The sequence below is a fragment of the Sus scrofa genome, chromosome 1, assembly GCF_000003025.6.
Source record: "Sus scrofa isolate TJ Tabasco breed Duroc chromosome 1, Sscrofa11.1, whole genome shotgun sequence".
Taxonomy (NCBI): domain Eukaryota; kingdom Metazoa; phylum Chordata; class Mammalia; order Artiodactyla; family Suidae; genus Sus; species Sus scrofa.
Window position 1 is genome coordinate 13419215 of NC_010443.5, and position 18115 is coordinate 13437329.

At 42.1% G+C, this 18115-nt stretch overlaps 1 protein-coding gene across 3 annotated transcripts in view; it reads left to right on the plus strand.

Annotated features, from left to right (window-relative positions):
* RGS17 (regulator of G protein signaling 17) overlaps positions 1-18115 on the plus strand; it is a 101806-nt gene that overhangs the window by 78962 nt on the left and 4729 nt on the right. For 2 of the 3 annotated variants that reach the window (XM_003353179.4, XM_021086637.1), the window contains exons 3-4: positions 9372-9461; positions 11540-11774. In XM_003353179.4, the coding sequence (XP_003353227.1) occupies positions 9372-9461; positions 11540-11774 (325 nt within the window). The remainder of the gene's footprint in view (positions 1-9371; positions 9462-11539; positions 11775-18115) is intronic. The other variant, XM_021086647.1, reaches the window with a different exon arrangement.

The window sequence follows — 18115 nt, forward strand, 5'->3', positions numbered from 1 at the left end:
ATAATAATTCTGCTTCATTGGATCTTATAACTATTACAGTTTCCAGTACTATAAAATTAGTCTTTGTTTCAGATATCAATATACTCTATATTAATGTACCTCTCATGCATGCCTGGGAACATGTGCTCCTAAGTAAAAAGCAAATTTCTGCCATTGCTCCTTTTTTTGTATAAAGAAACATCGATTCTTTAAAAACACAGGATGCTTTTCACCGACCAGTTTCATAAGTAATAGTCGAATAATAACTCCATGTGTTTCATTCTAAAAAGATGTGGTCTTGCCCTATTTAAAGGCCACACACAGATTCTAATAACATGCCTTCCCCATATAAAGCCTACTTTCAAGAGGCAGCGTGAGAGAGGACGAAAACTACACTGGAATTAGACCTCAGAGCTGCCAGTTTCGTAACGTACAACTCTGAAATGTTTGACAGGTTGCTCAATCTCCTTGAACTTCAGTTTCTTCGTCTGTAAGATGTGATTAACAACATAAATAAACCAGTTAGTTTAGGGTTCGGTACCTTCTAGGGGCCTCCTGAAGAATCCTTTATGATAAGTATTATTTTCAGGTCTCAGGCCGAAAGGAACTTAGACTCTGTAGGATTTGGCTGCTGTGTGCTTAGGATGTTCTGTGTCCATGTCGTCAGTCACTCTTGCAGAGCCTGTTTTCTGCCTTCTGCATCCCTAGCTCTTTCTTTCCAGCTCTCACATGAGCTAACACAGGTACACCCCAGCATTCCTGAAGCACACACCACACACTGAGATTCCCAGAGTGGTGGTATCAGTTCCTCATAGACTGGGGTTAAGTGTCCCTTTAACCTCTTCTTTCTGTTTTTTGTTGTTTTATTTTGTTTTGTTTTTAGGGACACACCTGTGGCATATGGAAGTTACTAGGCTGGGGTGAAATCGGACGTGCGGCTACCAGTCTGTGCCACAGCCACAGCAATGCCAGATCCTTAACCCACTGAGCGAGGCCAAGGATCAAACCCACATCCTCATGGGTACTAGTCACGTTCTTAACCCACTGAGCCACAACGAGAACTCCTTTCTTTCTTTTTTCTTTTTCTTTCTTTTTTTTTTAGCCACTCCTGTGGCATATGGAAGGTCCAGGCTAAGGATCGGTGGAGCTGCAGCTGTGGCCTACACCACAGCCATGGTGACACCAGATCTGAACCGCATCTGCAAACTTTGCTGCAGCTTAAAGCAGTGCTGAATCCTTAGCCCACTGAGTGAGACCAGGGATCACCTGCATCCTCTTAGACACCATGTTGGGTTCTTAACCCACTAAGCCACAATGGGAACTCTCTCATTCTGCTTTTTTATGATAGAGACATAAGTTAACTAAAACTAGAAGCCTGAGCTCCAAATTAACTGCTGCATTTAAGGATACAGATGATGACATGTCATTTTAATAACAGTGTCTACTAACTAAATAAAATCCATTTGGCCTTTTCACACCCAAGATACTTGCTTTCCCGCAGAGCATCCCCTAACTTAATTATGACTTACGGGAAAATTACAGTGGGTTGAAGGAAGAGCTTAAAATAGGGTTTCAATCAACCTGAGAACTGAAGTAGAAGATTTTAGTGATTGGCATATATTATATAAAGTACATCTAAATATTCAATCCTGTAATTCTCTTAATTTTCAGGGGAAAAAAAAGAAACTCTATTTATGCCAAATAGGAGCTGTGGTAATTTAACTAAACATAAGCTGACATAGTAGATTCAGATTTTAACCATGTAATTACTTGCTCAATGCAGTTAGTATTCTAAGTCAAATGAATGTGTCCACGAACCTAAAATACACCACTTAGAGTTTGAAATAAAAATTGAATACCAATAAAAAAGGGAATTTTTGAAAGCCATCTTTTCAGACAGAAATATGTATAGAGGGAAATTAGCAGCAAAGACAGCAAGTACGAGAAAATGAGGAGATTTTGTTTTCAGCTTCCATGCAGCCAAAGGTGCAATTAAAATACAACCCAAACTGGGATTGAAATCATTTGGAGAAGCCACTCTCACAACGGCTCTTTGAAAACATTTGAAAGAAGAAATACTTCCTGCCTGATGGTAGTGAAACACCTTTTCTAATTAATCTGCTCTAAAAATGTATCACCCAAGATCCGTATGACCCCAGCAGGACACATTACAGTCAAAACAACTTATTACTGGAAAGGGTGACTACTGTCTTAATAGGATTATGCCTATTTTTTAATGACCCTTTTCTTAAGACTAAAGTATTCCAAAATTAAATGATTCGGGGTCGGGGAGTATCCAGAACCTTCTCGAAACAACGAAAAGGAAAACCGGGTGCAGTTGTGCACACCTCCCTAGATTAAATATATCCCTTTTGAGTTTGATCATTTCACTTACAGAAAAATTGAATGATGCTTTTCAAATTCCTTTGAAAGATATAATTATCAAAACTCCATACATCTAAGAATAGACTTTTTTTTCTCCCCAATCAGGGTAATTACTCCTAGGAACTTTTTATTTTCCTTTATTCGGATGGGCGTCAAACCTTGTCTTCGTAGAGGCAACACGGCCATCTAGTGGACAGAGTTTTAATAGCGGATTATTTTAACTTTGAGAGGTTTAAATTAATGAAAGAAAAGTTGAAGCCAAATGAAACACTTGTTTTATAACATGCATGATTTTTTTTTGTCTTTTTTTGCCATTTCTTGGGCCACTCCTGTGACATATGGAGGTTCCCAGGCTCGGAGTCTAATCAGAGCTATAGCCACCAGCCTACTCCAGAGCCACAGCAATGCTAGATCCAAGCCGCATCTGCAACCTACACCACAGCTCATGGAAATGCTGGATCCTTAACCCACTGAGCAAGGCCAGGGATCGAACCCGCAACCTCATGGTTCCTAGTCGATTCGTTAACTACTGAGCCACGACGGGAACTCCAACATGATGCATGATTATTAAAAATAAGGGGAGTACTGGAGATCCTCTGGCTCAGTGAGTTAAGGACCTGGCATTGTCACTGCTGTGGCTCGAGTTGCTGCTATGGCACAGGTTCCACCTCTGGATGGGAACGTCCACATGCTGCAGACTTGGTGAAAAGAAAAGAAAAGGGAGGGGGGATTATTTGTAGGGGAAATGTATTTTTGAGATAAATGTTGTGTGACATCTCCAGACACAAATTTCTAACCACCATTCCCATCCTCAGGCACCCCATGCATAATCAAGTTGTTTTACCAAAATGTGGACATGAAAGAGATGAGGCTCAAGTCATAGGTGTGATCATAACTGAGGTTACATGTCTGAACTTATAGATGGTGTACGATTGCTGTCCCCCCTTCCTCTGCCTTCTTCCTTCCTCTTCATTGCCTTTTCTAAGCGCTGCATCAGCGCTTCTCTCCATTCCGAATTCCCTTCTCCCCAGAGTTGGCTTTGCTGGCTGGGAGCCTACGTGCCAGGGCGCCTCTTTGCAGGAGCAGCACCTGGTCTGCAGTCAGGTGTGGCATCACCTCTTCTTTCCCTTTTTCAGGCTTTGTTGTCAAACCGCCTGGAACAGCTCCTTTCACCCTGGAAACCTCTAGTATTTGCTCCTCGCCAATATCGATTGTACATTCATCCTCTGGGAATACCTGCTATAGGCAGGTAGCTGTAGGACAATGTCAACAGAAGGGACTGTGCCCTCAGCACCCAAACATCTGATAGGAGGTTTACCCTTTCCGAACACTGAAGGGCCATCCATTTTTGTAGATACCTTAAAAGGTAAAATACCACAATTAATTCGTTTCTGTCAAGAGAAGAGGCATTGCACAGTGAAAATGAGCATGAGACGGGGAAGTCCGAAGGCATGCGTTCCAGGGCCAGCCCTGGTATGTGTTAGTTATGGGTACTGAGTAAGTCAACCCTGGTCACTGCCTCCTCTTAAATTAAAGGGGAATAATTAATAACAATCCCCCCCCCCCCCCGCCACCTTCAGGGCTGTTGTGAGAAAGAAATGGTGAGGTGATGTGTAAAGAAGCATTTTGTAATAATGGCAAAGGGTAAGTCTTTATTCGCTCAGGTTGAAATAAAAAGTTCTCTGATAAACTTGAATGTGTCATTTTAATAGGCAACCGGTTTGCCCTTCCACTGAGTTAAGCCTGTGTTATGATTTGCCTTTTTGTCACAAGGGTTCAGTCTTTGCTTTACAACCTGGTGGAATAGGTCACTGCCATTGTTTTCATTGCAAATGGGGAAAATAAAGCCAAAATCATCTTAAAAGAGATACAGTCTGGATTTCGGAGTCTATCTCACTCTTTTCTTTCTTTTTTTTTTTTTTTTTTTTGGTCTTTTTGCTATTTCTTTGGGCCGCTCCCACAGCATATGGAGGTTCCCAGGCTAGGGGTCCAATCGGAGCTGTAGCCACCAGCCTACGCCAGAGCCACAGCAACGTGGGATCCGAGCCACGTCTGCAACCTACAGCACAGCTCACTGCAATGCTGGATCGTTAACCCACTGAGCAAGGCCAGGGATCAAACCCGCAACCTCACGGTTCTTAGTCGGATTCGTTAACCACTGTGCCACGACGGGAACTCCGATCTCACTCTTTTCTTATCCCGTGACATGACCACACCTCACTGCTGTTCTAATTTCCTGCGCCCATCCTGAAACACCTGGTCTGTCCATTTTGTTCGGTACTGGTAGCATGCCTTTTTACAACGCCAAACACGATTCCCCCCCTCTGCTTGGCGTGCTCTTTGTCTAGGTCTCCATCTGGCAAACACATCTGTTTTAGCCCTCATTGCAATGCCACGTGAAGCCTGTTTACCTGTCAGAGCTCCTCCGTTTCGGAGCCTCTGTCTTGCTCATTTTAACTTTCCAACCCAGACACCACTGCATGAACCAGCTGTCACATGCCTATTTGGAAATCATTGCGGACTCCCAAATAAAGCTGTGGTATCATTTTGCCATGATATTTTGACGGAGAAAAGTGAAACATGTAAAGAATAACTCCCCAATTATTTTTCAGAACCTGAAGGAAGTCGATTCCATTTTCGCACGGGGAAATGTGAGGTGGAAGTGTTAAATATAAAGGAAAAGCCGATACCACAAGGCGAGACCATCAAAACCATGGATTGCCTTTACCAGTGACAATGGTTCTTTCTTGAGCCTCGATGTCATACTATTAAATTTAAGCATCTTGTTAATTCTTCAGTTGAACATTCGTGTAAATGTGGATGGTTTTGTGACCAGCCTCTATCCCAGAGTTACCATGGATACTGCAAAGTTCTGGTCTCATTTGTAGTCATTTCAAAGATTCACCTAAGTACCGATTGTTTCTCTTTTTTTCTTTCGTCTTTTTTCGGCTTTTTAGGACCGCACCCGTGGCATATGGAGGTCCCAGGCTAGGGGTCGAATTGGAGCTGGAGCTGCTGGCCTACACCACAGCCACAGCAACACCAGACCTGAGCAGCATCCCTGACCTACACGGCAGTTCACGGGAACGCTGGATCCTTAACCCACTGAGCGAGGCCGGGGACTGAACCTGCAACTTCATGGATGATAGATTCATTTCTGCTGATCCACGGTGGGAACTCCAGAACCATTGTTTTTCTTAAAAAGGTAGACTGTCTTCCAAAGTCGGCCCCATACATACCCATGATGATAAGCCCGCAGGTAAATTGGATAAAGGGCTGCATGTAATGTTCCCCCAACCCACCATCCCGGCTCCTCTGTAAACAAACAGAAATCCACCCACGTACAAAGAGGCCAGGTTTCCTCATTTTCCGAGATATGCCAAATATATTTCTCTCTAGAAATACATTTAGAAAATCTAGAACACCTCTTCTAAAAAAAAAATCTCTAACAGATTTAGAAAATTCTAGAAAATCTTCGAGAAGATCTCGAAAATCTCTTATGAGATTTTTATATGCTTAGTTTAATATTCTTAGCACAGGCTACTGGCATTTTCTTCCATAAAATATTTAAGTTTTGATCAAGACTCCCACAGTGAGCGTGGTATATGCCTTCTGTTCTCTTCGTGGCTCTAGTTGTTTAAAATGTTGAGATGTTGGTGTAAAATAGCACGAATATTGCAAAAGCCAAAAAGGGCAGGTGTCCTCATGACCCCTCACCAACCGTTAAGCTTGACGTTTTTTCCATCGAGAGCTTTTCTCAGGCACATATTACATGTCTGTGTAGATCCAGGGCAAATATGTCCTGTATAATCTTTTAAAAAATGATGTTACTTATAGCGGGACAAAGAGAAATTGGGGACAGACATCAATTACTCCAAAGACATAGATGACAGTCTAGTACCAACTCTATCACTCTCTCTCTTCATCTTTCATCGTAAAATGGCAGTATCAGTAGTTCTTGATCATTGAAGCTTCAAAACCAATTTTTAAAGACCAGTCCTACAGGACAGTTGATTAAAAAGGACGCATTGATTGTCAGAGGTCAGTTTCTTCCTACCGGGCAGTGTTGTGTCCAATATCATCAGACCACGAAATGGAGCAAACGGCGAACTGTTAGGCACTAACTGAATGGCCGCTTACGTAGTGTTGGTACAGACGTGTGTCCCTCGTTTACCATCTGGAGAAATAAAAGATATCAGCACAACCCAGTATTTCATAATGATCACTCTAATATGGTGGCATTTGGGATGTTTGTAAATATAGCAGAAACAGATACAAGAGCCAGAATTCATTTTCAGAAGCTTGTGAATCATATGTGTGGGTTCCCGATTGGCTATTCCATGGCAAAGACACGGTGGAGAAAACATTATTTCAAGGATGTTGTGTAAAAGATGCCTGCATGGGTGCAGCACACTTGGTGGGACACCACGTGGAAATGTAGCGAAATAAGCTCTCAAAGAGTTTATTATTTAATCCGCCAAAGCAAGCTCGTTTTCTAGTCTTTTTCTAGGCCTTCACTCTGTGTGCACACACAGACATATGAGCTCGGTGAAGCTTGGCAGAATGCATATTGATTTCCTGTTTAAATGTGATCTTTCTAGAAGTTGCCCCCCAAAATTACATATTTTAGACATTTGGCATCGTTCATGTCTCAGGAAGTTTCACAGAATATTGTCAATGGTGTATTCCTACCTCCTCCCACCCGCTTTCCCATAACTACCAGAAATACATCAAATTCCAGAGACGCACTTTTACGCAAAGATACTTTGAGAAGCGAATGACTCCCCCTCCGCCGCATTCCTGAGCTAAGTGTGTGGCAGCACTGCTCGAAAGGCTGTGAAGGATCTGAACTGCTGCCCCCTTGCAGAGCACTGGTCAGTTTGCTGGGCGTTTGGGTAACAAGCGGCCACCGTTTCTGCTTCCCAGAATTCTTTGTGCCACACCACCTTTGCGAGAGGTTTCTTCCCCTTTCCTACACCAGTGAATCTGCCACTTTCTCTAGATATTGGTAGAGCTCTTAATTTAGTGCACTATTACATTTAATTTTTTTCACTGAGTGTCCTTTTTCTTTCATTCTTTTTTTATTTTATTTTTTTTGTCTTTTTGTCTTTTCTAGGGCCACACCCGTGGCATATGGAGGTTCCCAGGCTAGGGGTCTAATCGAAGCTGTAGCCACCACCAGCCTATGTCAGAGCCACAGCAACGCAGGATGCCAGCCGCATGTGCAACCTACACCACAGCTCACGGCAACGCCGGATCCTCAACCCACTGAGTGAGGCCAGGGATCGAACCCGCAACCTCATGGTTCCTTGTCGGATTCGTTAGGCACTGAGCCATGATGGGAACTCCAAGTGTCCTTTTTCTGACCGAAGAATCCTTTTCAACTCCTGGGGGTTCTCTCTTCTGCAGGTGGTTCACTTTCTCAACTCAGTTGTTCCAGCCAATCTCACTTGTAGTTACAGATTGGCCCCTTTTTCTTAAGTGCTTCTCTCCGCTACATTCTCTCCATCCTCACCCTTGGACTTGAGAATGAAAGAATGAATTAATGAGACGTTGTCTCAGCTTCCCTTTCCAGACCATCCAGATTACCACTAACTGGCACCAAGTCCCGTCTTTCCACCACACTCGGTGACACTGTTCGGCATTCGCCTCGGTGCTCTATTGCCTCAGTGCCCGTCAGAGCTCATGGCTTATAATAGGCACTCGGCGACAATTACAGGGTGGTTCCAGAGAACTGGGTTCAAATTCCAACCATACCACATGTTTAGTGCCCAGCTTTGGGCCAACCTACCAGACAGCTCTGTGCCTCCCTCTGCTCATCTATAAAATGGGGATAGTACAATTAAAGGCAGAAGGGTAGTGCCTGGCACATAATGGGCACTAGAAAACAATAGTTCTGTTACCCCTTTGTGGAATAAATCTTAAGTGAGCAGCTGAAAGGGATGTCGTCCCAACTTCTTTTTCTCTCTGACAGGCGCTCATGAAGCTTCTCAGCATCTAGACAGAAGGAACAATTCGCTAATTCAGTAGCTTGACTCTTTCATGGCCATAGAGTCCGCCTCACCCTGCTTCTTGGTATCCGCCTATAACCTCTCCCATTACATTCCGTCTACACCTAGAATCCTGGGTGTTTCACCCCACACCGCTGCTCACCTGCAGTTTACCTCAATTCTGTTCTGGGTTACTAAAGCTGTGGGATTATTGTAGATCCTGTAATCGTGGAGACGTCCCAAATTTAATGTCCCAGAAACACCCAGGGTTCTCCCATCAAAACCCTTTCCCTGTCGAGATGCTGGGGGTAAACTGAAAGGAATGAAAGGGCAAAGAAAAAGTCAAATATAAATCCAGTCACTCAGACTTGAGTGGATGGGAGAATAGCAGTATTTCAGTGGCAGAAATCCTGGCCTGCAGAGAAGGATGATGTGAATTTAGCAGATTCTATTTTACAGACCATCTTTTTAGCTGTCAATGGGGGAAAATCAGTGGAAAACAAAACATGAACAGAGCAAAGCAAAAGTCAAAATGACATTACACCAAAGAGGGCGTGTATGTATAATATTAAACATATATAAGTATCTCAGAGATTTTAGTTAATTCAAATAATGCAAAGATGAAGTCAGAATGTATAACAATATCTGGTTTTTTTTGAGGTTATATTTTACTTCATTAAATAATGATTCTCTTCCTTTAGTTGACGTGGGCTTACCCATCACTTAAAAATGGTCTTGCTAGAGTTCTCTTGGGGCACAGCATGTTAAGGATCTAGTGTTGTCACTGCAGTGGCTCAGGGCACTGCTGTGGGGCGGGTTCCATCCCTGGCCCACGAGCGTCCACATGCTGTAGGTGTGGCAAAGAAAAAAAAATGGTATTTCTCTTTTTGTACTCAAAATACTCTCACATAGTTGAAAATAAAATTCCTCCATGAACTATTTTCCAGGAAGTTTTTTTTCTTTTCTTTAAGTAATTGGTTTTCCCTCGACAAAATAAAGTGTTATACTACATTACAGCCTCACTGTTAGGAATGAAGAAAGAGGGGAAAACGCAGGAAGAAGCACACATACCACAAAAATGGAGAGCATCCAAGTCCTAGAGGAATGGTGAGTGTCAGTCACATGGTAATGGGGTCTCGCATGTGTGTACTGGTGACATTGACCTAGTGCTTAAGTGTAATCTCCTGCTTGCTGATGCTCCTCAGAATGGTTTTGTGAAATGAAGACATGCTTAGTCTGGGAGATCCTCTTTTGTGATTGCAACCACTTTTTATTCATTTTTCTATGAGGTAGATTAAACTGTCAGATAAAACATTGCTTGAGTTTATCCTCTTTCTTTTCTTTTTTTTTTTTTTTTTTTTTTTGTCTTTTTGCCATTTTTTGGGCCGCTCCTGCGGCATATGGAGGTTTCCAGGCTAGGGGTCTAATCAGAGCTGTAGCCGCCAGCCTACACCACAGCCACAGCAATGAGGGATCCGAGCCGCGTCTGCGACCTACACAACAGCTCATGGCAACGCCAGATCCTTAACCCACTGAGCAAGGCCGGGGATCGAACTCTCAATCTCATGGGTCCTAGTCAGATTCATTAACCACTGTGCCACGACGGGAACTCCAAGTTTATCCTCTTCCAAAATATAATGATATATACATGAATAACCCCCTCAATTGTCTTGATTCTTCCCTTTTCTAAGAATTTTCATTAAGTTGATCTCTTTAGAGGGGAAGAGTCTAAACACACACACAAAAGATACAAATTATGCAAGAAAGTGAGAAAGTGGCACCCAAGTCCCGTTTCCATCAGAAAAGAGTCCAGCCAAGTATTTTCGCCAAAATGAGAAGTTGAAATGCAATATCTACAGAGTAGAATTAAAATCCAAGTAGCTTATTTCTATAATTTTAGGTGCTTTCTTTTTCTGCTTCTTCTGAAGTTTTGTTTTGTTTTGTTTTGGTTTGGTTTTTTTTTTTTTTTTTTGTCTTTTTGCTATTTCTTTGGGCTGCTCCCACGGCATATGCAGGTTCCCAGGCTAGGGGTCCAATCGGAGCTGTAGCCACTGGCCTACGCCACAGCCACAGCAACGCGGGATCCGAGCCGCGTCTGCGACCTACACCACAGCTCACGGCAATGCCAGATCGTTAACCCACTGAGCAAGGGCAGGGACCGAACCCGCAACCTCATGGTTCCTAGTTGGATTCGTTAACCACTGCACCACGAGGGGAACTCCTCTTCTGAAGTTTTTAATGTTGATGTTTCAGAGTAATTTTTCTGTCTTTTAAAAACTTTTAGAGATATCTAATGGAGATATCTAAAAAGTCCCTGGTGTCATTGTAAAGGCCCTGTGCTTTTTAATTGTGATAACTCCATTCATGGGTAACAATTCATTCATAATATTTATCAGAGTAATTATTAAAGTTCAGGAAGTTATGTTAGAAGTGCACACAGTGTATTTTATTATAGATCCAGTGAAAATGAAAAAAAAAGTAGTTGCCAGAAATGAAAAGAGAAACTATATCTTATGGCTTGAAAATTAAAATCTACATCAGATGCAAATAAAAAGTTCAGTTTGGAGTTCCCGTTGTGGCGCAGTGGTTAACGAATCCGACTAGGAACCATGAGGTTGCGGGTTCGATCCCTGGCCTTGTTCAGTGGGTGAAGGATCCGGCGTTGCAGTGAGCTGTGGTGTAGGTTGCAGACGCGGCTCGGATCCCGCGTTGCTGTGGCTCTGGCGTAGGCTAGTGGCTACAGCTCCTATTAGACCCCTGACCTGGGAACCTCAATATGCCGCGGCAGCGGCCCAAGAAATGGTAAAAAAGACCAAAAAAAAAAAAAAAAAAAAAAAAAGTTCAGTTTGCCTTTCAAAGTAATGTACAGATTTGTTTCTACAAACTTGCAATAGGTTATGACAGTTCAGAATTTTCCAGGCTTCATTAGGAATCTGTGATGACCACGTGCATAGTGTGTATAGCCTCTTGCTGTTTGAATGCTTGGCTTCCTAACGCATAGCTTGTGCCCTGATCAATTTTTGTCAATACTCAGAAAGAAAGAACTAGCCTCCACCCAGCAGATGTTTGCCAGGTCAGGCTGAACTGAGTCTCAGTGACCACTAGGTGGCAGTAATTGAAAAGCATTTTTATCTGCTTCTCCTGGCACCTGGGTCAGCATTCACAGCTCCATTCTGTCTCTGCAGCCAAAACCCCACCCCGGATGAAGTCTTATCCTGGTCCCAAAATTTTGATAAGATGATGAAGGCTCCAGCAGGAAGAAACCTCTTCAGAGAGTTCCTCCGAACAGAATACAGTGAAGAGAACCTACTTTTCTGGCTTGCCTGTGAAGACCTAAAGAAAGAGCAGAACAAAAAAGTAATTGAAGAAAAGGCCAGAATGATATATGAAGATTACATTTCTATACTATCACCAAAAGAGGTAAAAATTTGTAAAATATTGATGTGGGCTTCTTAAGACCAAGGATGAACCTAAAAAGACCTCTGTCCAAATTGAGTCATGCGTGGGGTGTGGACTGGTTAGAAGGCTTTTGGGAGTACATAACCTACACTCCATTCTGAAAATCTACCTGAACACATGTTTGAAGGTTTGGTTACCTGCTGTGCTTTGATCGTTTATCTCTGGCTCACTCACGTGGTAGTCTGCTTGCTTTTCAGAATTAACATTAGGAAGCCTGGGTAAATATACTTTGCCATGACTTAAGGTGGAAAAGAAGAACTAACACTCAGGCAGTTGTGTCTCAGAGCCTGAACCCCGAGAATCAGCTGGAGCATTTGATTGAAAAGCAAATTCTAGACGCCTACCCAGGACTTGCAAATCTGAATTTTTGGAAATAGAGCCCAGGAATTCCCACCTTTAACAAGCTTTCCACATACACACTGGTTTGAAAACCTCTGGTGTAGGTGGAAAAAAATAACCCCAAACTCTGCCATGTTGATGCTCATAATAGAATTTTTACAGAACTAAAGAGTGAGCCTTTATGACCCATTAATAGTCTAGGGGGGAGATAGGGGGTAACGGCAGCTCTTTGACTTCTTCTAGTTTTCCCGTTATTGTAAGTGCAAGCTATTCTTCCCATTGCCAGAATGTAGCTGGTAAATAAGGAACATTTCAAGCAACCAGATTAACACTTTTAAATTAACTCTTTTTTTTATTTTTTATTTTTGTCTTTTTGCCATTTCTTGGGCCGCTCCTGTGGCATGTGGAGGTTCCCAGGCTAGGGATCGAATCAGAGCTGTAGCCACTGGCCTACACCAGAGCCACAGCAACATAGGATCCGAGCGGCATGTGCGACCTATACCACAGCTCACTGCAACACCAGATCCTTAACCCACTGAGCAAGGCCAGGGATCGAACCCGCAACCTCATGGTTCCTAGTCAGCTTTGTTAACCACTGCGCCACGACGGGAACTCCTACATTGACTTTTTAGAAATCATTTTGCTCCCGAGAAATGGTCCGGCTCTCAGAGTTATAAGTATTTGGTGGGGGAGGGGTTAATAGTGTGCTTGGCCCCTGAAGTGCTGAGCGACTGAGTTCCAGGGGTGCTTTTAAGCATTTGAAATTAGAGGTTCCTCTATGCTTTCTCCTCTGCCAGCCACACTCTTCTTATATGTTCCGCCTGTCCTAATCCACTGTGATTTTATCTGTGCGTTTAAATGTTCTGACCTAGAACTTTCTTCTCCCACATTTAGCCTCCACACCCCCTCTTGCACGCAGACATCTGCGAAGCCCCTGGAAGTAGGCTGGGCTCATCTCCCTCCTCCAACCCTTGATGTGACCCTCAGCCTTTCTTATATTCCTTACCCTGAAATCCAGAAGAGGAATTTGTGTTTACTTTATTCATCTCTGTGCTTGGGATGCTAATAAGCTATTTCACGTCTAATGAAATATACCAAGGTAATTTTTTAAAATACATCTGTTAGGCCATAAGTGCCATTAGTGCTCCAGAGTATGCTAATGGTACTGTCTCCGCAAAGTGAGGAACCTTGAACTGGATACACGAAAGATGGTCATATTTATTTATTTTTTATTTTTTGTGGCTACACCTATGGCATATGGAAGATCCCAGGCCAGGGACTGAATCCAAGCTGCAGCTGCAGCCGTAGCCGCAACCGTAGCCGACACCCCAGTGGGATCCTTAACCCACTGCATGGGGCCAGGGATCAGTCCTGTGCCTCGGTAGCAACCCAAGCCAATGCAGATTCTTAACCCACTGCACCACCACGGAAACTCCAAAAAATTTTTTTTTATTATTATTTCCTGCATTCATATCGAAAAAGTATTCATAGAAACAACACGGGAGAATTTTTTCTGTAGCCTCAATACATTTATTACTTATGCCACTTTGTATTTCTAACACCATTAAAATTCTTCATCCTAAAAACACATTCTTCAGGGTTCTGGTCTCTTTTAGAACTTCAGCATCTAACGCTTTCTAGTTGAATTTGACTGGCATGTTAATTTCACCTTTATTTTTATTTACTATTGCATTACATGGCAAATATATCAAATAATCCAAATGTGCCCCAAGATATGCTTCTCTTGCCTAAAAATACACATAATTACAGTCTTTGGGAAGATTATTTGACCCATTTCTCTCCCCAAAATAGGTAACATGTATCATTTTTAAATGATTATTGTCTAGGAGTTCCTGTCGTGGCACAGCGGAAACGAATCCAACTAGGAACCATGAGGTTGCGGGTTTGATCCCTGGCCTTGCTCAGCGGGTTAAGGATCTGGCGTTGCCGTGAGCTGTGGTGTAGGTCGCAGATGCGGCTCGGATCCCGCGTTGCTGTGGCTCTGGCGTAGACTGGTGGCTACAGCTCCTATTAGACCCCTAGCCTGGGAACCTCCATAGGCCACAGGTGCAGCCCTAAAAAGGACAAAAAGACAAAAAAAAAAAAAAAAAAAGATTATTGTCTAGATTATCTAGTCCATTTCTTTGTATTCTGTATGTATCATCTTAAAATGATGACTGTCCCATTGTAAAATAATGTTAGTAGAAAACATAGTCTCCATATTAAGGACATACTGTTTATTTTCTAATTTTTAGTTTTTATGGGAAATACCTTCCCATTGTTGTCACAGCTCTTGATTTGCAGGTGTCACTCAATGACAGCACTTTGTAAAATAGTTTCCCCAAAATTACTCCTTCTTTGGGCCACAGTTTAGAGATAGCATAGCTATTGATTACTGAAATAAAAATTATCGGATTTTCATTATTTTGCAAAATAATGGAGTTTTGTTTTAGTCAAATTTCTTTACTTTAAACATGAGTTTCACCAAAAGTCATTAAAATATTATCTTCTGCTTAAGAACATGTCCTTTCCTAAATGAAACAGACTAAAAGTATAAAAGCCGTAATACTTCTCCCTTTTATTTTTTCTAATAGCTACATTTAGGCCATTATCCATTCTTTGATAATATCCTCTAAATACTACAGAGAGAGACAGAGACAAAGGTGAAATTCAAATTTTTATCATTTTGCCCCTTGTTTGCTGATTTACTAACTCTTGACATAGAATCCAACTTATTAGACTATATGAAGTGCCTGTGTGTTTCGCCAGCTAATTGCTCTCTGAACAAAACTGAAGTAACCCAAAGTAGGCAGTTATAATAGATAATTTGTTTTCTTTTTAGGGCCGCACCTGTGGTATATGGACATTCCCAGGCTAGGGGTTGAATGGGAGCTGCAGCCGCCAGCCTGCGCCACAGCCACAGCCACACCAGATCTGATCTGCTCTGTGATGTACCGCACAGCTCATGGCCACGCCAGATCCTCAGGGTCAGGGATTGAGCCCACATCCTCGTGGATACTAGTTGCGTTCATTAGTTCATTATACATACATATATATATATATATATATATATATATTTTTTTTTTTTTTTTTTTGCTTTTTAGGGTCATGGCACTGGAGGTTCCCGGGCTAGGGGTCCAGTCAGAGCTACAGCTGCCGGCCTGTGCCAGAGCCACAGCAACACGGGATCCGAGCCATGTCTGCGACCTACACCACGGTTCATGGCAATGCTAGATCCTTAACCCACTGAGCAAGGCCAGGGATCAAACCCGCAGCCTCATGGTTCCTAGTTGGATTCGTTTCCGCTGTTGTCAGGATGGGAACTCCTGTTAAAAGTTATATTTTACGCCCAGGTATAGATACATTTACTTTCGAACCAAGTCAAATGATTTGATTCACTGATACACTCACAAAAGGGCATATGCACTAGAATATCTCACTGGCCTTCCTGTGCAAACCAATCCATTTCTGATCAACAGTACATTACACCCATGTAGTAATGCTGCCGTTGGTTGGCAGTGGCTGCTGTGAGCACTGTGTTGAGAGAGTCTGTGGCTGAATCTGGCTGGGCGCAGCAGGAGGGAGGACCACGACTAATCTGGCCATCCTGATACTCAGTGTGGAGAATGCGGCAGTACCACCAGGGATTTGGTTTACTGTACTTGGTGCCCCTCTCTATTTTTATTTTTGTAAACAAATCCACTGAATCCTGGGGCCCAGAAAAGTGAACTAATGGGACTAAAATCCCGTGCACCTGAATATTAGTTTAATGCTCTTACTACTGTAGAGTCAGGACTCCGTTGATGGAATATGTGTCCTGTCCGGTGCTGGAAAACAAAATTTGAAGGGTGATAACTCAGCATTCTGAAAAATACATAAAACATGCTCTTAAGACAATGAAATGTAATTTTCAGCACCCCGGCTGCATGACGGAAATATGCTATATTTGTACGAATACTTTTAGCAATATGGACTTGTTCTACATTTAATGAAGGGAAACATGATAACTCAGTCAAATGCGGGTAAAATGAAAGTCTAGTGAGGAAGGATGAGATTCTGGTTAAGAATAAAGTCCCGACAATTTTCAGCTCTTCATTTGTTATCATTTTATAAATGATTCAGATATTAAAGTTCCTTAAAAAATATTCTAGGCAGTTCCCTTGTGGCACAGGAGGTTAAGCATCACTGCAGCAGCTCAGGTTTACTGCTGTGACATGGGTTCCATCCCAAGCCCCAGAATTTCCACATGCCGTGGGCATGGCAAAAAAAACCCCAAAAAATCTAAGCCTAAGCAGTTATAAGATGGTCTATAAGGCATCCAGTCAGGTGTGGATCCTAGAGTGACTAAGGCTTCAGCCCATGCTGGGATCCACCCCCACTAACTTGTATTATAGATGTTCCACAATCTGAAGCACAAAGATGCCACAAAATGAAACTATTATACCTCTGGGGTTTATCCTTGTTCTTTGACCTCTCTACACTTCTTTTGACTGACAGACAACGTTTTCAGACAAACAACCAGATGTTAAGGTAAATATTTTATTTTTTCAGTGGAAATACCAAATGTGTTTTTGTTACAGATTTACTAAATATTGAATGGTACTACTTTCTGTATATTTCACTACTGTTTGTAATTGGACAGAAAATTACAGCATAAAATGAGGACTCAACACATTTACTAAAACACAAATTATTTTATTTCTGTTTTAGGATAACTAATATTATTCCAGCTTCTGGTAAACTGTTACCAGTTTATCATGTTAAATGTTAAATCTATATTATATAACATATATGTTAAACTGCATTTTTTCAGGTTTTTTTGTTTTTTAAGTTTTATTGAAATATAGTTAATATAGGTAATTCACAAGGCTGTGATAATTTGTGCTGTACAAATAAAAGTGACCCAGTCGTACATACACACATACCCATTTTCTCCCATTCTTTTCCCACATAGATTATCACATAGATTTAGTTACGATATTATTTAAGAGATAAGTGACGTTCACTCATCTAATGTTTCTTTCTCCAATGCAACAAGAAGTTCTCAAGTTTGAAAGTAAGAGCACTATTTACAAAAAATAGTAGAATATGTTTGTTAAGATTCACCTTGCCGTAATACCACATTTCAGAATAAGATTGGTTTCAACTCCAATCAATGTCAGCATTTTCCTGTTGAGTAGAAACACAGATAATATTTTTAAATAAAAAGCTTAGATAAAAATTCTGTACTTTTTGTTACTTTGTATTTGATGATGACCTCTTACAGCGATAACACCGAGAATAAAACCTAAAGATACATTTCCAGAACACCTTTTCTTTTTTTCTTTGAAACTTAGAGAGAAGACTATAGAGTTCGGCCATGAATGCTGAACATTTTCTATATATAAATTAGTCTAGCTAACCCACAGAAATTGAGTCTGGATCACATGCCCTGACGCCTCCTCCCAAGGCCATCCCTGGGGTTCATCAGTGAACCCAAGTGCACATGGGCTACAGTGCTCAGGAGTCTAGAGACACCAGATGGATTTTGAGTGGCTTCTGTCATTGGGATTGACAGTCTCAGGCTGCATCCAAACAGTAGGCAGGAAAAGAAGCCAGAACCACAAAGGCTTTTGCAAAATGCTTGGAACAAAAGGTTCATATATAAATATGAAACATGTGTATGGACTTGAGTCCATCATAAGGCAGATTACTGTGGATCTCGACCCGTGTCCTCATCCAGCAGTGAGAACTGAGGACACCACTCAGGATTCAGAACTGGTTTGCCTTTTGGAGGGTTTCGCTAACATCTCATTTCAGGGCAGAGCTGAGTTCCCCAAGCATGCCTTTACTGCTGTTTCATTTCCCTCTTTCCACCCCAGCATGCCTTACCTGTTCCAACAGAATTAGCATTGAGTGTGTGTGTGGGGGGGAACAAAACGATGCCATGCAGAGTGTAACCTTTTGACACTTCTCAAGGAACA